Source organism: Pungitius pungitius, chromosome 18, assembly GCF_949316345.1.
Source record: "Pungitius pungitius chromosome 18, fPunPun2.1, whole genome shotgun sequence".
Lineage (NCBI taxonomy): Eukaryota > Metazoa > Chordata > Actinopteri > Perciformes > Gasterosteidae > Pungitius > Pungitius pungitius.
In genome coordinates this window covers 12,017,623-12,042,923 of record NC_084917.1, presented here as the reverse complement: position 1 = coordinate 12,042,923, position 25,301 = coordinate 12,017,623, and the positions used below count along the sequence as shown (strand labels likewise).

Here is a 25,301-nt window from a genome sequence, read left to right as displayed (position 1 = left end):
TACACTTTGTATTAGTATTTTAGTTGTATAGATAAAGCTACAGTGACGGAGCTACAGTCATTTATCTTGATTAAACTGTTAAGATTTGAGTCTTGCATTGGCTCTCTGCTGCCTCCCCAGTGCATGAGGTGGGTCCCCCTCATGTACGTCTGTGTACATCTGAATAAGTGTATAGTTAAACTAGACCCAACATTTTGCAACATACAGAGGCAGTACGTTCACGCCGATTGTTCTAATCTTTCTAATTCCAACCAACATTCCCAAACACTGGCCACACTTGTAGAAGTTTAGTGAGTGCAGCCCAGGCGGACAGGTCACTGCGTGCTGAGAATTTCCCGCTAGGATCCTGTTTCAAAGTTGCTCAAACACAAAACAAACAGTGGGATGAACACAGATCATGTGTGAGTGTGCGTAAAACAAAGTGTACAAAAGAAAAAAGTGAGGGATGATTTGAGTGGCAGGTAGCCTCGAACCAGCGCACACAAAGACGTGCTCCTTGACTTCCCTTTTATCTCCTGCTTTGGGAACTGCTAACCTTTCTTTCTTCTTTGAACCCTGAGGTGTAACCGTGAGCTCCTCTTTATTGCAGAGATGGAGAGATAGACATGGCAGGTGGCCCATGGTGATCTGTTTCTTCTTTGACTACACAAAGAAAATATGAAGAAAAGCTACACTGACACTGACACCCCACAAAGCTTTTCTTGTCTTGTTTTCATTCGCTGGTCCCAGTCCAATACAATGTGTGCGGGTCAGCAACGTGACGCTTCAGGCACTTTAATCTGTCCCTAACTCTGCCCCCCCCCCCCCCCCCCATATTTTCTTTCCCCCTTCCTCACTTCTGCCCAGTGTTGCCTCCATCTTTAGCAGGCCAACGAGTGGGCTGTGCCTTTCTGCCTGTCTCACCAGAGAGATGTCGGTCAGCAGCGTGTTCAGACTCTCCGAGGGGCCGTGCTCATTACCCTCCCCCACACCGTCCTCCTGAGAGACACAGGGAAGAAGTGGAAGAGGCCGGCGAAAGGATGAAAAGGCAGAAAAAATCAGATTTAGAGGGTGATACAAGTGAGAGAGAGAGAAAGAGAGAGCGAGCGAATGAAACCTTGGGAGCAAATGTTAAGCACAGAGAATTTGACCTAAAACAAACATCAAATGAGATTCAACATCTTGTAGAAAAAAGGAAAGACGTCAATTTATTCGCATGTCCTTGTCAATCCTGAATCTTTAAAGGAAGGTAAGCAATTAAGACATGAGGACACACACACACAAAACCATACGCACACGGCTACCACATTCTCCCACAATCAAAACACACATGCCAGGAAATCAATAGAGAAGCATCAGCAGAGTTCGAGGCTGGATTTGGCAGCTCAATCCCAGCAGGCATCCTGCAGCACATCTGGGAGTGAATTCAGAGCACAGGAGCAGAGTTCTGGAGAAACGCTGCTGTTCGTTTAACTCCGCCACTAAACCGAAACAACAGCAACATCAATTCAGCTTAATTACCCCTTGTTGCCGCACGGCGTGCACTTACAGACAATTTATTCATCAAAGGAGTCGATCGGCTTTCTACGTGGAACGCCGCTTCGCACAGTAAGCAGTCACAGCACGCCGGATTTATGTGTCAGATTGGGGGCAACCAGTTACCTTCCACTGTGCATGTCTGCGTGAATTTATTCTGCCTGTCTAGTTTTAAAAAAAGAGAAAACTGAAGTAACTCATGAGAGGGGAGCGAAGTACAAATAAGAGCAAAAACTACAATTTTAGGCCAAACAAATGTTAACTGTTAGAAGGTTGCAACATGTTTTGAAACTGCTTATTTGACAAAATTGTACTTTCTTGTTACTTGTTCTTCGGAGTTTGTATCTCTATGTGGAAATGCACTTATTCTACATCGCTTTGGATAAAAGCGTCAGCTAAATGTCATGTAATGTAAAGGTTGAAGGCTCTGCCTTCTCTAAAGATAAATGCTGTGCAATATATAGAGCAACTAGGCTGAACGTCCAGCTTTGATTTATGTTCTGAGAAGCAGCAAATGGCTTAAGATGAGCACGAAAGGATCACCGATGTTAAACTGTGGAAAACATTGGGGGCAATTGTGATTACAAACGCTATTGATCCGTCTTTATGGTGGAGGGGGTGGGCCGTAAATTGAAATATGACCCCGGAGGTACAGTTTGAGTAATGCAGAGGATTCATGAGTTTAAAGGCTCATCAAATCCCAAAAGACTGTACAAATGGATTTCAAATATTTCATCATGGAAATCACATGATAAACCCCAGATTTGGCCTCAAATATTGTCATTACATTTTGCAGAATCATCCAATAGCAACATGGTGTTTGTCCAGCAATCTGAAACAAAGTCTCCATTATGTACAGTGACTGTGTGTGTGTGTGTGTGTGTGTGTGTGCGCATATATTGGTATGTATTTGACTGTATGACTGGCTTTGAGTGTGGTTGGAGAAGCCTGTATTTTTATCCTCCCGAACCCGCCCAGCTCTCTAATCTGTTCCACGCAGCAGTGGCAGCCATCACCCATGAGCCCAAGACAGCACAAACAAACACACACAGAAACATGGGTAGGATAGAGAGCAACACACACACACAAACACACACAGGTACATGTTGCTTCTTGGAGGGGAAGGCAAAGAAAACAGATTTGATGCATGTGAAGAGGCAGAGACTGGTTTGTGAAAAAACAGATTTTACCATCTGTCAGCTTAGACAGTGTGTGTGTGTGTGTTCATCGCTGCAGTCCATCGTCTTTATGCTTAACTAAACAATTGAGACATTCTCTACACATACCATATGTGTAAACTGAAATGAAGAAAAAGCTGCTCAGTGAACGCTGGTCACACACTAGTTTAAAACCTATAATTCAAACAAAGGTTGGGTCTATGACGCCACTTTGTTGCAATGATCTTAAAACACAGAGCAGAGACTTCCTCTACAGCCCCAACACGCCATGAGGAATGTTACTCTCATGTGCTACCGTTATTGTCCATATCACGGTTAAGAGAAGATACGACAGAAGAACACAGCAAACAAATTCCTTGCAAAAGCACAAACCAAGGAGAGATATGCATGTTGTTTGGTGCCCACAGGGTCCTTCACAGCCCTGTGCTGCATGTGTGGGTTTGTGTTGCAAAGCATTCATCACTTTCAGCAGCGATTCCTACCTCCATCATATCTATCAGCCACAGCAGCCTTTCCTAAAGAGCGGGAGAGGGGGTGGAGATTTTTAGGTTGAGGTCGGCACATGGGGGGTGGGGGGGGGGTTTGAGGTGGAAGAAAAGCACAATTTATCGAGTGTCAGTTGAAACACTTTAGAATCGCAATGGGATTGAATTCCTTTTTCAGTCCCACAAAGTCCAGCAGTCCACAGTCAGTTATAATTTATGGAATTATAACCTCTGCCTCTCTCACACACACACACACACACACACACACACACACACACACACACACACACACACACACACACACACACACACACACACACACACACACACACACACACACACACACACACACACACACACACACACACACACACACACACAATAAAAATAAACCAACAAGTGTCAGGTGCATCCATCATCTCTGACTGATTTCAAACAGCAGCACGTGGAATATTTATTCTCAGCGGAAAGTGCTGAAGAGAGCAACCCTTTTATCCCCAACATATGGACACGTTTTACATCTCCACACACCCACTAATATTTATATATATATATATATATATATATATACATATATATATATGTATATGTCACTAGGAGCCACATCGCCAGTGTGACGATGAGTCTAACCTACCCGCGCGGAGCTGAGGGTGGTGTTGGTCATGAAGCTGGCTGAAGACGACGTCAGGGTGTCCGGGTACGACACCATGGACATGGAGTCCGGTTTGAGCGCCGTGGCTCCGGCCGTCACCTGTCGCGCTTTTAGAGCCTGAATTTCCCGTCTCAGCACAAGTCCGTCAAACTGTTCCAGGTCCTGTGGGGTGACCAGGCCACGCACCTCCGACAGCAGAGAGAACTGAGGGAGAGCGGTACAGAGGGGGGGGGGGGGTTTTATGCGATGCAGGTAGAATGCAAGTTTCCCACTAAATCTGTAAAAAAAAATCTGGCCCCTGGATTATTCTTCAATAATACTTAAAAAATAAAAAAAGCTAAGCCTTAAAGAACCAATCCAGGGGAGATTTAAACAGTACCTCTACATACGGCAGCTAGAGAAGTTTTCTGTGGCTACAGCAAAATAATTCCTCCTTTGATTTTTTTTTTTTACAAGATTAACTACTGTAGACTTCTGTGCAAAAAATCAAAGAGCCATAAGAGCAGGGGATAAAGTAAACAGAGCTGTAAACATCAACAAGAACCCTGGGCTTGAATCTCAGAAGAGCTTAGAAAGCTTCATTCAAAGCTCGCAGCGATCACACAAAGAGGCTCAGAGACAAGAGCTGCACCAGCAAGATGGATTCTCTTTTGAGCTTTCCCCTCTCAGACAAGCCGCCGCCTCCCTCACCTTTGCGTGCGTGTTGAGCAGCTCGAACAGCGCCACGACCAGCTGCTCCACCCCGACGTGTCCGTCCCGGTACTCCTCCACGTAGTAGCCCATGGTCTGGCGCTCGGCCTCCGTCAGCAAGTGGCGCGCCTGCTCCTCCAGCATGGCCCGCGACTGGTTCACCAGGCTGGACAGGGTCACCTGTGAACCCGCCACGCCTTTGTAAAAGCCAGGCTGGAGTAGACGGACAAAAAAAAACGAGACATAGAAGTGATTGTTATTCATTTCATTGTTTCAATGTATTTTTAATCAATTCATTGAATTATCCATCCTTTTTTTGCCTCTCGTGGGTGATGGAGAAACAAAAGTTTGAGAAGAAAATCAGCAGCTGTAATGAAAGATGGCGAGGACTTTATTTGAATTTCCTCATAATAGGTTAGCAGCACTTAACATCAAGGCAAAGTGAAAAACTCGACTAGATTGTGATGTGATGGGACAGGAAGGTTGTGAGAGGAAGGAGATGGGCAAACATGTGGAAAGTGTAAAAGACTGTAGAAGAGAAGAATAAGAGGTCAGGCAGGTGAGGCTTACTCTACCTGCATGGATGAGGATGGTTGATGAAGGAGGAGGAGGAGGAGACAACAGCAGATTTGGAGGAAGAGACGGATCGGGAGACAAAGGAACGGAAATGACAAAGACCCAGGAGGTGACGAGGAACGGGAGGAGGGATAGGAGACAAATGTCAGGAAACCGATCAAAGAAGTTCATGTAACAAAGTGTAACACCTACACGTCAGTCTTTTCATCTCACATGTATAAAGGATCCTTCTGTTCCGTTATCATTATTTATCAGTAATGCACAGCTGGCAGCAGGACGGACACTGTGCTGTTCACACACATAAGTGGCAGGCTTTAGTCTGTTCCAGCGGTGCCAGCTGGCTTCTCTGCCACTCTGAAGGACGGCACTCTGGCACCTGAGAAACGGCCAATATCACTTCTCCGCTCCACATCTGCTCCTTTTCCTCATTCTTTGCCCGTTTCTTTTCTCTTTGTCTGCTCGCCAGCATGCAGCTTCTTTGTATTTAAGGGCTTTAATCAAAGACGCCACTTCAAAGTCACAGCTTCGGGGTCTACGTCTGAACGTGACGGAAACAGAAGGAGTGAACAGGCCCGGTGCTGTATCCCCCCCCCCCCCCCCCCCTCCTTCTCCCCCTTCTTTACTCTGGCACGCACTCGTCCCTCCATATTGTCCCGTCAGTGTCCCTGGTCTGAGCGGAGCCAACTACTGTTTAACGGTCAAAGTGAACTCATCCACTTGCCGGCCTGAATCTCAATCAACCCGACGCTGCGCGCCAAACACTCCTCCCCAGCCTCCTCGTCCCGGTCACTGAGCTCACGGGCGGCGCGGGGCGAAGCGCTGGGACCGCAGCAGGTCCACGAGCGGTCGGCCCGTCTCACCGTGTCCTGTCGGAGGGCAGATCCACACTTGAGGGAGCTAATGGAGTCGCTCGGCACTCAACCGGCGTGGAACAGCCGCGTCTGCCGCTAACGAGACCGCTCTCGCGGGGGAGATGTTTGAGGACGCTTTTACAGCAACACTGCCATTTTAAAGTGAATGGATTTAGCGCTGCAGGTTTGTTGGTTGGACCTGATCTGAGGTAACGCTCCGGCTGCATTTCTTAGATGCTAAGATAAAGCCGATTGGCCCCTTTATCGCAGTGACCAACAACAATGGCCACTTCAGACATCAAATAAAGAGCAAATCAAATAAAGGCAGATCTGGAAATGTCACAGCCTTATCTCTGCTATTGCTAAAAATAAATGTTTTTTAAATAAGGCATTTATGAGGCTATTGTCCTCTTTGTTTCCTTAGAAACTCACCCTGGCTAATTTTCACTTTGAGGACACAAAAAAATACTTTTCTTACAAATACTCACTTTGCTTATGTGAAAACACTCAAATATGAGATGACTCATCTGAAGGTTTCCTAAAAAAAGACTAAATGCCTGGTTGCTATGATGAAAAAGCCCACATGGTCAACCAAACATTCTGAGGAATAAGCAGGTGACTATTTTAGTTACTCCTACGACACAGGTGTTTGTTTACCAGTCTAAACCAATGTGCTGGTATTAAACCAAGAAAACACAGCCAATGGGGAGCTAGTGTTATTTTTACTGCTTTAAACTTTGGTTGTATTTATGGCCGTTTCCGTTATCTTTTCTTATACGTGATAACATTTACTGCAGTGATATAGGTTGACCTGAAAGACTCAAGGACAAATATAGGACTAGAGAGGGAGTGACTAAAGCTATATTGGAAATAACTTTAATACGTATCTTAAGGCCTTAATCAGTGGATGGAGATGGGTCCGTTGTCATGGAGATAGCTCATTTGCCAATGTCAATGGACGGCTGGAAAAAAGGGGGAGGATCCATCCTCAGTTGCTCTTCCAATTTCTTCCTGTTAAAAGGTTTCTTCATTAGAATGAATGTGATATGAAATACAGTCTTACAGTAATAAAATAGATTTGACCCTACAGTGTCTATGTTAAAATAAAAACATGTTTTTGGGTGGCATGAACCCAAAAGAAAGAAAAAAAAGATCCCCCATCTTTTAACCACCTCTCCCTGCCGGCATGCACTACAACCTGATTTCATGTGACCAAAGTTTCAAACAGAGACCTGACAGCCAACTTTTATCCACTGAGTAAAACAGCCTACGGACAATCCATCCAAAGATAACACACTCTTAGCTGTGTGTGAGGCTGGGCTCCGCTCTATTAAAAAAGAAAAGAGGATTCGTGCTGAAACATAGATTTTCTTGATTTCTCACCTCCCTGCACCCCAAATGTGTTTCCTCTGTGTTGACATTTTTCTTGCAGGGAGTTTAAGTACCTTTCTCTGAAAATAACAAGCAGATAAGTAAAATCACAGAAAAAGACCTGCGGAAAGATCCCAAAGCAAGAAATGGACGGCACACGAAGAAGGCACAGATATCTGACACAGAGCATATTTTAGTATTTAAACTTGAGGCCTACAGAGGGAAGTGTTCATCTGTCATTTTACTCCTTTTTTTGCCCAATACATTAGCTTCTCAACTCCATTACTGCTTCCCAGCGGACTCAGGGACATATTTACTGCACTGGCCCTCTCCACAATGAAGCTGACGTATAACTGTATTACCTTTGGTGAGTGGTTTTTTTATATCACCTTGCAAACTAACTCTCCTCCATCCGATGGAGAAAATACAGCAACTGATTAGGATCTCGCCCGATGCCTGATGAAGAGGCTCAAACCAGCCTCGATCCCATTCTCAACACATGGTCAAATCCAACCGCTCTCATCTGCACATCAACCTCATCAAGGGTAGAAACAGTGGTTGCTCATCACTGCATCGGTGTGTGGTGTGCTCAGCGTCATGCATCATTAACGTCTTGATTAGCATACATTATATATTACATAAACCAATCCATGAGATTGGATCAGAAATGTATGTTCTAATTACCTAAGGCTCTTATAGAGCATTTAATTAGAATGGGTTTTGATCCACAAGTGGATAATTTCCTCCTTCATTTATGATTCATATCTGCAGTACAGGTTTGAGACACATGAGGGAGCAGGAAAATTCACATTGTTCTATTAACTGAAACTTATTAATGACATTTGAACTCTGGTTGATGTGGACTGATATTCCTTTTTTGGATGAGAGGAAGCCTGTGATGTAACTCTGGCTAAATGCATTTCTTCATATTTTACGTGTGCATATATTTCTATAACACACACTAAGGTGGGAATGGTCAGGAACATTCATAGTTGCACAGTTTTGCTCAGCTCACGGTTACTAGAAAATGCCCAACGTGAATTGGGTTGTGAGTTTTAAAAGAGTTTTGAAAGAGAAAAAGGTTTGTAAACACCGTTACAGAGGACTGGCTGTAACAGTGCGCCTGACGTCACGGCTACAGGACAGTGTGTCCTCCCTGCTGCTAATGATTGATGACATTCATCAAATATTACAATACATAGCGATAGAGGTCATTTGCACACAACTGACATGAATCGTTCCCTCAACCACAGAGGACTGAAACTATGATTGACGGATGAGATGACATCACATACTCCTGGCATCGCATGCCATTACCCTGCATACAATGCAAAGTTTTTTTTTTTAAATAGTTAGTCATACAGTCATGCTAACATAACTGTGTATTTTAGATAAATACAGTAAGCCGTGCTTATCTTGGTAACAAATCTTCTGCTTTGTGTCAATGCCGAGGTGGTACCCAAGTTAACCCACATCTCTTAAGAGACAGCTTACTCTAACTCCTTTAACCCCAAAAGACTCTGTGCAGGTATTGAAGTACTTCTACTTTCTTTAGTTAAGAGCGGGATGAGCACACTTCGGCTGCAGGCTTTACACTGTTCAATGCATCAGTGTATCAGCGAAGAAGAAGCCAGGATATTTAAATCCCTCTCTAACAAGCATTAACACAAACGTGCCGGCATGAGGGTGCAGGGTTGAAATTGGAAGTACGGTGTATCATCTTGATTTTGTTAAAACCAGGTGTCTTGCTCCTTAATTCCCTCACCAGTCTGAACAGAAAAGCCTCAGCGCAGATATCATGTCATGGTTATCGTGTTCTAGCTCGCTTCTCTTCCAATGTTGAGTGTGAGATTCTGCACAGTATAGCTGATTATAAATTTGTAAATTAAAAAATTAATCTCAACCCGTTTTTCTTTTTCAATCTCACTTTAAGCAGAACGAAACCCCTCAGCTGTGGGAATGAAATGAGTCTTGTTTGCCGATTAGCTTGAGAAGGCTGTTTTCAAGTTGAGGGAGTTCTCTTGTTGGTAAAAGATCTTGATTTTCACCTGCTTTGAATCATCTGAAGAGTTTATCTTTGAAGGCCATCAGGTTTCAGCAAAACCATTTCATGTGTTTCAGGTTGTGCATAATAACTGTGCACTGCTGCTAACACACATTTGTTCTTGTTACCAGCTGCGACAGCGACGCTGGTATTGTGCTCCGCGTGTGAGCCTGTCTGTGAGTGTTAAAATGTTATGAAGGCATCTGTGAGGGATGTGTGGGCTGTTGTGACCCCATCAGGACACAGTCTCTCCTTATCACTCGCTCTTAAAGCTACGCTAGTAAAGCTTTCACCGTGTGAATGTTTATACGTCTCTTTGTGACTGCACCTTACAAGGCTGTGACATCACAGTTACAGGATGTGTCCGCCGACGTAAACATCTCATTTGTGGTACTTTCTGCTCAAGCAGGTGTCTCCAGTCCTATATGTTGTCATGATGACATGCACGCACACCGGCACACACACACACACACACACACACACACACACACACACACACACACACACACACACACACACACACACACACACACACACACACACACACACACACACACACACACACACACACAGTGAAAACCACACAAGTGGGGCTCTAGCAAAAAAGCTAATTAGGTTTTTACTGACAAAAGTGATGTTTACCCGCTGTTATTTGCTATAATGCATTTGTTGTGCCGCAAACAACATTCATTCGTTCTAGATAAGGGCATAAATGGGGTCAGAGCAGATCTAATGATCGAGAATTGCTTATTTGGCTTATCCTTAAATCAATTAGCTTATGAGTGTAGCTTGGCCTTTGGGCATCCATTACGTGATGGAGGGGGAATCGCGGCGGGGCTGTGGGGGGCAGACGATGTGCCTGCTGGGATGATGGGAATCTACGGTCACCAGACAAGGGAGCGAAGGCAAATGGGAAAATACATGAAGATGAACACAGATCGCTCTGCTTGTTCAAGCAGCACATAAGCAGCAGATCAATCTATTAGAGATTAATTTGACCGAGTGTGAGGTTAGCAGTGGGGGTCAGCTCCAACAGGGGCTGTGAATTATTCTCTCTCTCTAGTCCCCATACATGTACCTAGTTGCAATTAGGAGCTTTCCTTCACTTTTACACCGATACTTTGTGCTTTATAATAAAGCCTCTGAAAACTTAAATACATAATATGGCCAAAGGTTTATGGACATCAAAACAAGTATGCGGACACACATTGGACCAAAGACGCTGCAACCCCTGAGGAGCGACAACCATGGAGCATCTTCATCCATTGTTTAGTTTTTTTTGGGACAGGAATGATGCACAAACTGATGCCACACGTTTGGAAGCACACTACTTTCTAAAATGTGCCTTTATTTACAACAAACCAGGGCCCAAACCGGTTGTAAACGGACACAGAGTGTCCTGTCCTCAATTCAAAATAAATAAATAAATATATAAATATTTATTTTGAATTGCATATGCTAATGAAACAAGAGGTCTTCTTTGAGGGAGTCTTGGTCAAGAAGGCAAGCAATGGACAATTGTTAAAGAAGAGACAGACATACCAGCAATAGCACATTCCACGTGGAGTCGTGGATTATCTAAAACAGCAACACGTTTCATACAAGGACATTTTAAAAGGACCATAAAATGTATTCAAAGCAGGAAGTGAATCTCAGGTAATGACATTTCACAGCTTGGCAAAGGTCCATAAACAGAGAAAGTAGTTTTACCAAGCTCTAAAGGCACCCTGGGGACAACTAAAAGAATCCAATTTGCAGTTCAAGTGCTATATTTGCCAGTATGAAAGGTTAAAAAGCTTAAGATATAAGTGGCTAGTCTGCCTAACAATGTTTTGTCATATACATTTCAGAGAAGGTGCAGAGGAGACTATTAATATGAAATGCAGCGGTGAGTGCATGAGCCACACACCCAACTCTGTGTGATGTGCAGAATCCAGTTTTTAAGTACTCATCAAGTTACATGCATACATTTTTTTAAAGGCCCAGTTTTGGCCTTAGCCTTATTAATAGATTTAATGGAATGTCTTTACATGTAACTTCTAATGTTTAGGGATCTGGGGATTAGTAAAGAACAGCAGGTCACATATTTGGCATTTTTCATATTTTAGCTGTATGACTTGAGCTGGCAGCACACAGATGAGTCTACAAACTAAAACAGAAGCAGTAGGCTTTTCAATAACCTCTGCAGCCATTTCTCTCAAAAGTGGTGTGAGGGCGACATGGGAGAAGCTCAGTCTCCTTTCGCGACATGTACACCTAATTACTTACTAACTGGAATCAGAGATAGAACCAGATGAAAGAATGTCAGCAATATCAGTTCTACCATTTATTCCACTTTGAAGATTAAGGATTCAACTAACTAACTTTTTCATTTGTTTTATTTCGAATGTTAAAAAAAGCAGTCCAATTTTGAGGATTTTCTTTATATACATTTTTACATTTATTTATTTAGATAATTAAATCTAGCAAATATATTTGTACAGAGTCCAATACAAAGGGTTGTTGTTTTCTTTGCTGTGACTCAGACAGCTCATTGTCTAATGAAAGAGGAAATGTATTGATTAAACCGAGGGTTGTCTTTACCATTTATCCTAAATCGTTTAGGTTGTGTTAATCAGATGCAACCACAAAAGAGGATTTTAAATCGCCCCCAGCTAGATCGACCCTGTGTCGTCTGCATACATAGGGAGCAGTGTGTGCATCCTTGCATGTGATTCTACATATAGACACAGAGGCAACCAGGAGGAAGCAAAAAGACCCCGTCAACAAATGTACAATGACCTACAAATAAGACATTTAGTCATACATATAACAAATGTATATAGGAAGAGCCGTTCACACGCAACCGGTACATATATTCTTTTAAAAATGGCTATGCAATTTTGGAGCAGAGGTCTGAAAAAAAGGGTGGTTCATAAGAGGTTAAGATTCACACACACAAAGACGGCAGTACACAGATTCCCACCCCGGAGCAGCATGTAAGCTGGCCATTTGTATCTGGGAGATCTAAAGAGCCCATCAAACCACATGCATTTCTATCAAGGTCAGATTACCGCACGCAGGTTGGAAATTGATGCACAGCATGGTGTGAACAGCATGATACGACACCAACAATAGCTTATGTGTGGATATTCCTCGTAATAACAGTCGGCATCAAAATCCTTACAATGAGGAGGGCGGGAACTTCAGAGGGACCATAGAGGACAAACGCAGGTAAAAGCTGCTGGTTTATAGTAGATGGAGACAATGAAAAACCCTGAGAGAGGAGGACAGGACACTGCTGTGTTACAGACCAACCATCACAGATTTGTTGTTGTGTGGCAGTAAGAGTCCTGAGATTCCTTAATCCAAACTTAAATTCAAGTCAAACAAGAACATTTTCAAATCCAATACACAGGCTTCAAGCTGTTGAATTCAACATGTTGGTCCTAGGTTTCTTTTCTAACCTGTAGCAACCTGTTGGGCCAAATCAAAATAAACTCCTGTTTGCATATATACATTCTAAAAAACATTTTTGGTTTTACAAAATAGAATTACAGTTGTTTGGTTCCCTAAATAATCATCCTGTAGTATCAAAATGCTTCAGCTTTCGTATCCTATTGGCCAAAATCCTGTTGTCAGGTCTCAGTGATGTTTGACCACTAAAATCTATTCAGACCAATTTGAAGATCCTCCCTCAACAACGGTATCGGCTATTGCTGGCATGGAGGCAGTACAAGGGTGAGAGGTGGGTTTAATCCTATGAGGGCCCCTCTTTACATCTAGTATTGGACTCCTTGGTGATGGCATAGGGCAGACAAAGCTGTCCTGGTTCAAGGCATTACAACCTGACAAAAAGAATGAATATAGCTATTTAAAACGGAAAATTACGAATCGCTGCAAATTCTAAAGCCAGTCAACATTATGTGCTGCTCGTGAATTTTCTAAGCAATTCGCTGATGCAAATAAGTATTATTATGTGCACTGCTCGGCTTTGCTGGAAATTGGAGAAATAAGGGCTGGGTAGTAAAGCAAGGTTACCATTAATATTCTTACAATGTTTCTTTGACAGCTGCAAAGGAGACGACTGGTGAAAATCGAACAAATGCGGGCAGTGAAATTAGAGATAAGGTTTTCTTTTGAATCTCAGAAATAGCTCTTCCTCTGCTCTCCCCTCTGAGTATTTTCTAAATTAACTGTCAGTGTCATTTCTTACACACTGATGAGACGTTTGTGTTAGGGCTGGCTTTTAAACCTGAGTGTATTGCATGTGTAGGGCTGCACGGGGGCTCGTTGTAGATTAGTCGAGTAATTGTTGTTTTGGTCTGAGTGGAAAAAGTTAGCAGTCAATTTGAAAAACAAATCATTTCTTCAAGTCAAGTAGAGCTTTAGCCACCATTCATGAAACAGCAACGTCAATGGCTTGGATTGAGCAACCTTTACCACCTTAACCTTTTTGGTTTCACAGTCAACGGTCAACAAATAGTGTTTCTGACCTCTCTTCAATGCTTTAATGCATTTTTTAAGTGTCATGTAGTCCAGTCCAGCTCCACACAGCTTTGACATCAGAAGTTATTTCTCTGCACATATAAGAGATGGATGACAAAGGCAGGTAGAAAGGACACAGGCCTTTAAAGATGAAAGAAACCAAGGGGCAACACACTCCCTACACTGACTAGTGGAGGCTGCACCGGGGCAGAAACACAACCACCACCTAGTCGGTAATGTTGTTGGTATTTGCTTTCATGGAGATGTTATGGTGCTGGTATGGTATGTTGTTGGTATGGTGCTGGTATGGTGACGGTATAGTGCTGGTATGGTATGTTGTTGGTATGGTGCTGGTATGGTGACGGTATAGTGCTGGTGTGGTATGTTGTTGGTATGGTGCTGGTATGGTGACGGTATAGTGCTGGTATGGTATGTTGTTGGTATGGTGCTGGTATGGTGACGGTATAGTGCTGGTATGGTATGTTGTTGGTATGGTGCTGGTATGTCGACGGTATAGTGCTGGTATGGTATGTTGTTGGTATGGTGCTGGTATGGTGACGGTATAGTGCTGGTATGGTATGTTGTTGGTATGGTGCTGGTATGGTATGTTGTTGGTATGGTGCTGGTATGGTGACGGTATAGTGCTGGTATGGTGACGGTATAGTGCTGGTATGGTATGTTGTTGGTATTGTGCTGGTATGGTATGTTGTTGGTATGGTGCTGGTATGGTGACGGTATAGTGCTGGTATGGTATGTTGTTGGTATGGTGCTGGTATGGTATGTTGTTGGTATGGTGCTGGTATGGTATGTTGTTGGTATGGTGCTGGTATGGTATGTTGTTGGTATGGTGCTGGTATGGTATGTTGTTGGTATGGTGCTGGTATGGTGACGGTATAGTGCTGGTATGGTATGTTGTTGGTATGGTGCTGGTATGGTATGTTGTTGGTATGGTGCTGGTATGGTGACGGTATAGTGCTGGTATGGTGACGGTATAGTGCTGGTATGGTATGTTGTTGGTATGGTGCTGGTATGGTGACGGTATAGTGCTGGTATGGTATGTTGTTGGTATTGTGCTGGTATGGTATGTTGTTGGTATGGTGCTGGTATGGTGACGGTATAGTGCTGGTATGGTATGTTGTTGGTATGGTGCTGGTATGGTATGTTGTTGGTATGGTGCTGGTATGGTATGTTGTTGGTATGGTGCTGGTATGGTATGTTGTTGGTATGGTGCTGGTATGGTGACGGTATAGTGCTGGTATGGTATGTTGTTGGTATGGTGCTGGTATGGTATGTTGTTGGTATGGTGCTGGTATGGTATGTTGTTGGTATGGTGCTGGTATGGTATGTTGTTGGTATGGTGCTGGTATGGTGACGGTATAGTGCTGGTATGGTATGTTGTTGGTATGGTGCTGGTATGGTATGTTGTTGGTATGGTGCTGGTATGGTGACGGTATAGTGCTGGTATGGTGACGGTATAGTGCTGGTATGGTATGTTGTTGGTATTGTGCTGGTATGGTATGTTGTTGGTATGGTGCTGGTATGGTGACGGTATGGTGCTGGTATGGTATGTTGTTGGTATGGTGCTGGTATGGTATGTTGTTGGTATGGTGCTGGTATGGTATGTTGTTGGTATGGTGCTGGTATGGTGACGGTATAGTGCTGGTATGGTATGTTGTTGGTATGGTGCTGGTATGGTATGTTGTTGGTATGGTGCTGGTATGGTGACGGTATAGTGCTGGTATGGTATGTTGTTGGTATGGTGTTGATTTTCATCTGAAGAGCGCATCTTTGACAAAAGAGGTCAAACTGTGTTGGGTCTTTGGCAATGAGTTACTTTTAAAACCTGTTTGCACCCAAGTCTGGAGAGAATGTGTTTGTCTTTCATCCACATACCTCCCCCATCCAGCAGGACTCTCCCCCTCTCTGTTCTACACTGTTGTAAGAGCACATTGGCTCCTGAGTCTGGCAGGACAATAATGTCCATCAGAGCTTCCATAATGAAAAGTGTGCACTCCCTGTCCCCTTCCTCCCATCTCCCACCCTTCTTTCCAACTATGTCGTCAGCTGCTGACACCTTTCCCCTCTTTCCTAGAGTCACACTTAAAGTCAACAGCAAAGTTAGCAGAAGCACAAAGTTAAAGGGATAGTTTGGATTTTTAAAGCGGCTTGTATGTGGTATTCATCCATAGTTATCTAGAGTATTTTAGACACCTAGAATTATCTAGATTCTGAATATCTTCTTTGAATTGATTTGCTGTCAGATGCCACCTTTAAATTGGGAACTGAAGCCATTACTTTTGCTCTCTTCAGGGCCAAAAAACATCAGAAGTTGCTTGTTTACTGGTGCTTGGATCTGGTAGTTTGTTTGAGCTATTGTGTGACTGACAGAATGAGACTAACTAACCGACTAATTGAGGCAGGGGATTATCCACTTTTGGGTTCTGCGAAGGGGGAGACGATAGTATTGAAGTCTTGAGGCTACCGGCGGTCTGACAGCAGGGTGCAACCCACAAAACATTCTACCAACAAACCAAATGGTCCCTTTCAGTAACCAATCGTCACGTCTGTTTTCTAGCTCAGTGGTGGAGTGAACAGAGGTCGGACAGAACAATAGATGACGGAAACACACAATAAACTCCAGCGTTTGGTGTGTGTGCGCGCGGGGAAATGAGACAGACTTTGTGCGAACCTCCGTGTATCTCACCTTTCCTGCTGCAGAGGCTCCTTTGTCCACCGAGAAGCTGCAGGGAAGCAGAACAAGGAGACAAATTACCTTCGGCCTGCAAATACAAGCACTGACACAAACAGGCAAAACATGGAAATATCTACAGGAAGAGCAAGACACACACACACACACACACACGCACACACACACACACACACACACACACACACACACACGGGGGGGGGGGGGGGGTCCTGCAGAAAGGCTTTTTAAACATCACGACTGGCGGCTTTTCATCTCGTAGAATACATCGTAAGTTGTTAGAGTGACTGCTCACCACGACAGATTTTTTCCATGAATTGTGAAACCTACACGTCCTTCAGTCAGGCTTTTAAATAAGAGCACAAACATCAAAATAAATGTCACAAACACACACGCCGACGCACTCTGCAAACATAAAAGTCCTTTGAAATGTGTGCGTCATGTTTTCAGGACCACCTTCCTGTGAGTGTTAAATATCTCGAGTATATGTCTTAACATCCTCACATGCCCAGCGAGTAAAAGGCTTTAGAATCCATGGATAAATGAGTCACCTCAAAGCAGTGCAATCACGGAGAGAGAGAACAAATCATAATTAAAATAGAGTAACGACTGCTGTTCCACCTGCAATGGAACGTAAGAGTTGTTTTGGAATTCAAATTAGAAAAGTTTTGAGATCCACTTAGCCATTCGGTCCATTCTCTAATTCTTCCATTGTCCTCTCCTCGGCTGGTCTCTTTGTACTGCCAGATAACTGCCCGTCTTTAAAGAACAAATACTAAATGAAAACAGTGTGTAGCACCATGTTCAATCCAAAATGTTAAATAAATTAAAGGAATAGTCTTTCATGTAACTTTATGTTCACATCATAGTAAACACACATTACTTTCCCAGTGTTTCAACTTTTGTGACCGCCCCATTGTACATATTACAGTATTTTTCCTTTTGGATTATTAAACAAAAGAAAAACTCTGTTGTTTCAGCTACGGCTTAATGTTCTTTTCGAGAGACGTGTGGCTTCAACAAATAAACATAACGAGAACGAGCACCTGTCCCTCCGCGTTGCATCGGCGAGAAACACCTGAATACGCCTGGCGCAACAGGGGAGAATGTTAAGTACACGTGAAAGCTTCTGTTTGTTTGGAGACACGGAGGAAGACACCTCCACGGCCGTCAGGCTGTCAGTCGGCGGGTTAACGAAGTGATGAGAAACTCTGGCATTTACAGGCTTTAATTTGGTTGTTAGGGGGATCACATTTATTACAGGTAATGAGCTGCAGATGAGTTGCTCAGGTATGGCATTTTGAAAACAGCTCTGGCATTTCTTTTCAACAGAGCTGCACATTGCACTTTGATATCATCTCCGTGAGTGAGAGTTGTTCCATCTGAGAGACGGACGCCGGGTCCCATTGGGCTGTTCAACACTGTGGCTTCTACTTAAGAAGAGGATTTTCTTTTTCTACTGCTGAACTGCTCAAGTTCATTTCTTTATTGCGTAGTTTAGAAAAAAGGATTAAATCAAAAGTGGTTTTGTCAGCGTTCAGTGAGTTTGGTGGTCAAACAAGTTGAATTAGATCAACTCATTGATAATTCAAAATAAATTGTATTAGTAAGGTTGTTGTTGGTAACCCTCATATCATTTGAACCTTTCTGTGTAAATGGCAACAGGCCAAGAATTGTATGTGTCAAACACCTTTGCATTTTTTTATCAAACCACCCTACTACACATTATTTAGCTTTCTATTAGTCTGATTTCATGTTTCTATTTTTTTTGTGAATAGCAGTTTAAAAGGCTTTTTACTTGTTGATAATGATAATCGTCAAAAAACACTTGCAGTGATTTTCATGCATATGAATGTAAATAAACTTGTGGTTGATATTAATCACTAATTAGAATTACCCAGGCAGAATAACAATACTGTGTGTGTGTGTTTGTGTTTCTGCGAGGGCTTGGACCAATCAGAACTCACCCCGCCACGCTGCTATCGGCGGAGCTCTCTCCGATCTGCGAGCTGGCGATCCACTTGGTCTCGCCCACCACCGTCCTGGCGTGCGGCAGGCGGCCCACGTCTTTCACCGTCATCATCAGGTGCTGCGACGACTTCAGGACCCGGACGGCGTCGTCGTGCGGGACGCTCAGAAAGCTGCGGCCGTTCACCTCCAAGATCTGGTCGCCCACCTGCGGGGAGGGGAGCGAGCACAGAGGCATGGCGGGGAGGACTGAGCCGGGCGGCCAGGGTGGCGCAGGCAGAGACTGCCGCAGGCAAAGGTTCACAGGTCAAAAGGTCAGAGACGGAGTTGGTGGAGGTGTAAGAAAACATTTGATGGTGTCAAGAGAGTGTTAAGCAGGTTGTAGGTTTCTTGTTGAGCAGAAGGACATAAATAATTAGGCCACACAAGGAATGACGAATTCTCCGCTGGCTGACAGGTTTAAGAGCGAGACTGTTCAATATTGGATGGAAAAGGCTTTTATATTCCCATTCTGTCACGAGGCCGAGCCTGAGGGCGGCAGGAGGATAAGGATGTCCATACTAAACAGTACCTGCTAGAACCAGCTGGTGTTTGGTGCTTTTACCTGGAGTCTCTCTGAGATGCATCAGGGACCCTCGCCTGTGCTTAATGAGGCCGATTCCCCGCCTCCACGTGTTTGACTTGTGTCCGCCTCCCTTGGCCTCATCTCACGTATCAAGAATGAGATTTATTGTGTAAATGTTTTCTATAGGTGTGTACGTTCAAAAAGAAAACATGAAAAAACACGGGGAACCTTCTGTACTCAACTTTTCACCGGAGTGCGTCAAAAATAGACATTTGTCAAAAATGACAATTACTGTTGACTTGTCATATTTGCTCAAAGTGCCATTATATCCTGAGAGTTGTAACTGAGATAGTTTGTAAAAAACAACAGGTTCTTCTTGCTCTTTCTAGTGCTCCAGATACAAGGGGTCTATAACGTAGCATTCAATTACAGCTGGAGACGCTTGTGGTTTCTGCTTCAAGGATGCAGCGTTGATCAAATACGAACCAGGTTTCTGTCTTTCTGTCCCCTAATTCACTAACATTCTTTCAGAAACCAAATGAATTAAATAGTTTATCTGTAAAATGAGAAGGCTGCTCTGGGACTCATGTCAGCATGTAGCGTTTGAGCCAATATGATGCAACGTTATTTCATCAAAGTTAGCAACTGTAGCTTTACAGTCACAATATTAAAATAGTCACAGTCGCCTCGCCCCCCCCTTTACAAACAGCACTGCTTTGCTGGTCTTCTGGCATAGACTTGTTGTGTTTAGTTTTTTTTTTAAAGTCACTTATTCCCAATTAATTCTTGTCAGCCAACCAAGCCTCACAAATACTTCTCTGAAGCCAACGCAAACAAGATTAAAGACATTGGGAATGTCAGTTTTTTAGTTACTTGGATGTTTTCCAACAACCCAACAGCATTACGTCCGTCACTGCTGAAGCACTGCAGCACATCTGAGGCAGATGAGGACACTCTTCACATAAACCTTTACCATTATCGGCTTCCACAAAGGCCCAATTTCATCCAGCACCACAGCAAACACTTGTTATCCGTTCAGTCAGGCTGATCTGAAGACTCGGGGGATGTGGGACAGATTTTAAGACAGATTACAAGCTGTTAGTTCCAGCTGTTTGCCTTACAGAAAGGCATAAAAAAAAGACTCAATAAGCAGCTTCTCGTGGACTTCATACGGTGTTTGACAACACTAGTGCTCGGTTTATTGTGAGCTCAGAACGGTTTATCTCAGATTCACTTGGATTGGATGCAGCTTGAGAGCACACAACGCGTGAGGACAAAAGAAGCAGACACAAACACACCGTGCCATTTTTCTTCTTAGTTCGTACCACTGAGAAAATAATTATAAACATTACCACCACATGCACATGCAATAGTTTGCAAAGAATCCAGTAATAGACAGTTGTCTGAAAACTATTTGCAATGAACACATTCATCTAATACCGGCACTCAGTTGCATTTTGTTTCCACTGATCAACCTGCAGATGATCTCCAACTTAAAGGCTTTTTTCCCCTTATACTTTTTGACTTGTTACAGCAGGAAAGCACTGGTGTTTCTACTGACATTAACAAAGGAACTGCTCCTTCAAGTAAAAGAGACAACAAATACCGTGACCAAGTAATGATCTTCAATAATAAAGGGTGGATCTCATTTAAATTATATTTGTAATCTTGCCAGGTACCTTCATCAGTAATAAAACGTCACAATGTGGGGGCCATTTTGTGTTAAATATTAATTCTATTTAGAGTTGATATTATGGAATTGAAGCAGAAGTGTATTAACTAAAAAAACATTCTATGTATAGTTGTTGAGTTTAATTATATTTGTCAATGGCACAAAAGGAACCAGACCTTTGAGGGAGGTGGGGAGCCCCCCTAGTTTAATGCCAGGGGAAACTCTGTCAATGTCTCATGTGCTGCTTTGAATGGCTTCAACAAAACGGAGGCACCATTAATGTTAGTAACACCTGTTCTCTTCCTGCTATGACGAGTCAAAAAGACTGCTTTTAAGATCAGGCCTATTAGTTGCTATGGTGATAGCAAGTGGGGACGATATGCAACATGGCAGGAATCAAACCTGTGATGCAGCATTTACACACAGCCAGTCTTTTTATTCTTTACCGTGTGGTCTCTCCTCAGACATACCTTTGTGGGTGGAACATAACATACTGATGTATGTGATGTATACTGGATTCTATACTATTCTTTGTTAAAGCAGCGCTGTGTGTCAGCGCCAGTTAATCACGTCACATTATCAGCACCTGATGTATTTGCCAAATTATGGGAACTTTGATTCAGAATAACAAGCTGATTGAGTTTTATGACCTGGCGGAGCTCATTAAAAAAACCACATTGTTAATTACAGCGCCAAAAAACTCAAGTTCTACCAAAGAATGTCTTTATTGTTCGATCGGTTTGGAAGAGACTGATCAATGTTTTGGAAAATCAACCCCAGTGATCACTGGTGTTCTGAAGAAAAACACTAACCACTTCTTTCCTCTCCCCTCGAGCTCTGTGCTCATTATTCTGCTTTTCCCTGCTCCCCTCCCTCAGCATACATCTATTATACTTCTATTTGACGGTAGATGGACCCTGTTCTGAGCTGCACGCCGTTTATTTGTTGTGATTAATGGCTCTTTCACATCAGAGGCACAATGCTGCATTCTGGGCAATTGCACACACAATGGCAGTGATGATTAACACTGTGATAAATGCTGCGGGTGCATCATAGACTGTACATAAGAAGTAGATGGAGCCACCGTCGGCCAGAATTTTGACTAACTGTCAAGAACTGAAAACCATGATGTGGTTGAAGTTGTAGCTGTATCACCGTTTGTTACACCGTAATCCTGAAAACAATGCAATAGTAAAGGTAACCTTTACACCCATATCGCACATTAACTGGGTATCCAAGAGCTGTGTGTAGAGGAAAGTTGATCTTCTTCCATAGTGACTCTATGGTTTAATCCAGCAAAGAGAGTAGAAGTAAACAAGCTGCCATCACCCTGGTGGTTTCCTACTTTTTTTTTTATTAGAAGCCCCGGCTACACTCCTTCACTGGAACATGTTCCTTCATTACAACAAGCGCACACACACACACACACACACACACACACACACACACAAATACTGACTCACTTGGTCCACATTTGAAAACACTCTCCCAAAAAACACACCATCCACTCGTTTACTTGTGTTTTTCTTATTAAATTAAGATGTTTTTCTTGCAGAGGAACCGTTGGATTTGGTGAAATTATAAGATGGATTTTAGGAAAGGAATAAAAATATAAATATCACAGTGAGCATTGATTACCTAGCGTAAGCATTCCTAAAATATATTGCATTCATGAGAACCTACAGACAGACAAAAAGCGTCACTGGGGCGAAGGCATAAAAACTTTAAGGGACAACTGGATGCTGCTTCTTGACTTCAGTTTCATGCATCGCCGTGAAATTAAAATTCTTTATTCGACTGAAAGTAAAGGATACAATTAAGCCTTTCAAACGTATTTTCCACTTCATCTAAATGCAAAGGAAGAAATCATGGATAGCTAGTTTGGTGATTTAAAATCATTTGAAGCCAATTTATTCTGAACCAACGATGCATGAGGCTGCACATTCCTTTTTGCAGCACTTTCAGTGTTGGTGGAAAGTGCTCTTTCCCACAAATTTAGTCTTAACTCATTTCAGACCAACCTTTGAGTAGCAGTCACATTGATTCACAAAGGCTACTTTCATTAATTACACTGAGCGTGATCAGATCAGACATCTTTATAGAGCTGGTGAACCTGACTACGCTCCTGCTCCAATGGCATCATCATCATATGTCCTCTGCTACCTAATCTGCAATGACAGCTCAAATGAACTAACGAATTGGCAGGAGAAAGATTGAACGAAAAGATACGCAACCTCATCATTTTCCCTCCGCTTACAAAAAATCCTTAAAATAAAAGATTCTCTCTATTTCTTGACAGATTTATAGTGCATCACTTGGCAAGTGATGAATTATATCCACTGTCCTCTTCTGCTCACACCAATTGCTTCCAAATATACATATATATACCAAATATACTGCTTTTGAGCTCAACTTTGTGATCTCCTGCTGCTAAATGTTGTCACTTATGGACAGAGGTGTGGACTCGAGTCATGTGACTTGGACTCGAGTCAGACTCGCGTCATGAATTTGATGACTTCAGACTCGACTCGACAAAACGTACAAAGACTTGCAACTCGACTTGGACTTGAACACCGATGACTCGTGACTTCACTTGGACTCGAGCCTTTTGACTCGAGAAGACTTGCTACTTCCCATGAAAACTGGGGGAAAACATTTTCACACGGCCGCGCCGCTCTGTTTATCTGCATCTGTCGAAAAAATGTGCGCCACCTGTATGCAGAGAGCGCGCGCTGCCTGCACAACATCCAATCACTGCAGTCCATTTGACCGTATCAACGAGACAGCTCGTTCATGGTTACAAAAATCGGGATTTTTGAACCCGGATTCAGACTCCGATGGAAATCCTCGCCAACATTATGTCAACGTCCGTTTTAAAGTACTATAACACAGTCACAGTCGATCCACCATTACCCTTCCCTTCGTAGTCTAGGTCTGTGAGGCAGCGCACCATCACCCAGGGTTCCCCGTCCCCACTATAATAAGAGGACTTGAAATGACTCAAAACTAAAATGGTAAGACTTGACTCGACTACAGACTTGTTGGCTTTGACTTTTGACTCGACTTGGGACTTGCCTCATCTTTGACTCGACTTGACTCGGGACTCAAGGGCAACGACTTGAGACTTACTTGTGACTTGCATAACAATGACTTTGTCCCACCTCTGCTTATGGATATATGAGGACATTTATAATATTGCTGAAAGATAAGACAAGGTCCTACTGTACATTTTCAATCACCTTTATCAGTATTGCATGAATGCCATTGTGTATTTGCCGCTAGACTTGCGGACCACGAGATGTTTGTGAGATACTGCCGAGCAATGATGGCGAGCGGTCAGATTGTGGCTCCCTTTGAGTCGTCCTACTTTCAGATTTGATCAGGACTATTGACAAAAAATACACCTGACATTATCAGAGCTGTGTGATGAGACCGCTCAGGGCCAAGTGCTGACTGACACTCAGAGGGGAGATAGAGGGATAAAGTGGAAGCTCCAGACCTCTGGTCGGGAAAGCTATATTAAGACGTTCTATCTAGACCTTCGGCATGTTTTCCAAACGCTTCCTGTTCTGTAGACAGCTCTCTCTCAGGTCTCTGTATAAGTAGGTGTGTCTGTAAGTGTCCCGACATATCCAGATTTCTATCTGGATGCGGTAAATAAATAAACTGCAGTTAATCAGAATAATCAGATGGTCAGAATAAAGTCAAGACAAGAAAATTAACAGTTTATCTTCCTCGATAAAGGTGCATTGTAAATCAAAGCCTGCCCAGCTCTGAGAATTTACCTCGAATCGCTCTAAGGCTAGAAAAGCACTACGTAGCTGTGACAGTTCATCTGACGTCTCCATTCTTCACCGAGTAAAGCCGACACTGATGTTGACTGATCTGGGTCTCACAAATAACACAGTAAACCTGCTTTCTGGAGCAGCCTCTGAAGTTTGCTCGTGAGTCCCTCTGTGCCACGTGACCACTGCTTTACGCCTGCTACATACACGCATCAGGGCTGATGTGAATAACCTCCCTCCATTAAAATGCCTTTTTCTTATGAAAAATCGTTATGGTAAACAATGGCTGCTCAACCCACATGTCTACATAATAGAAGCTTTCATTTTGCAATGAAATGTTTGAGCAGTGCCGCCGTGTCTTTGAGGGTGAGGGTCAGGCACATCGTCATGTGACCAGATGTCGTCAAAGACTGAGTTTTATAGGCGCCTGGATATCGTAGTAGGACATCCGTTGGCACGATACTAAACCCATGTGAGCTCGTCTCTCCAGGCAGTTTGTAATGTGTCTCCAGCGATCACGTCTCAATCACATTTGCATTAAGAGCAGCTGAATAAGCCAAGACATGTTTGTTTCGCCTCTCGTTCCTCGGCTGTCCTGATATTTCCTCCCATGGTTCTGTCCCATGGCAGAAGGAGACACACAGCGGAGAAATGGAGACATACACGGTGGCAGACTACTTATTTTTTTTACTTAAAATGTGAGTAACTTGTTAGGAATTTGACCTTCTGCGCTGGAGCTTCTTCCACGATGAGAAGGGACGAGCACGGGGTGCGT

General features: G+C 43.3%; 1 protein-coding gene across 3 annotated transcripts in view; it reads right to left on the bottom strand.

Annotated features, from left to right (window-relative positions):
- whrna (whirlin a) overlaps positions 1 to 25,301 on the bottom strand; it is a 94,516-nt gene that overhangs the window by 10,321 nt on the left and 58,894 nt on the right. For 2 of the 3 annotated variants that reach the window (XM_037484891.2, XM_062558813.1), the window contains exons 4-8: positions 18,504 to 18,712; positions 16,534 to 16,570; positions 4,521 to 4,733; positions 3,813 to 4,034; positions 904 to 978 (exon numbers count right to left, since the gene is read on the bottom strand). In XM_037484891.2, coding sequence (XP_037340788.2) covers positions 904 to 978; positions 3,813 to 4,034; positions 4,521 to 4,733; positions 16,534 to 16,570; positions 18,504 to 18,712 — 756 coding nt within the window. The remainder of the gene's footprint in view (positions 1 to 903; positions 979 to 3,812; positions 4,035 to 4,520; positions 4,734 to 16,533; positions 16,571 to 18,503; positions 18,713 to 25,301) is intronic. The other variant, XM_037484892.2, reaches the window with a different exon arrangement.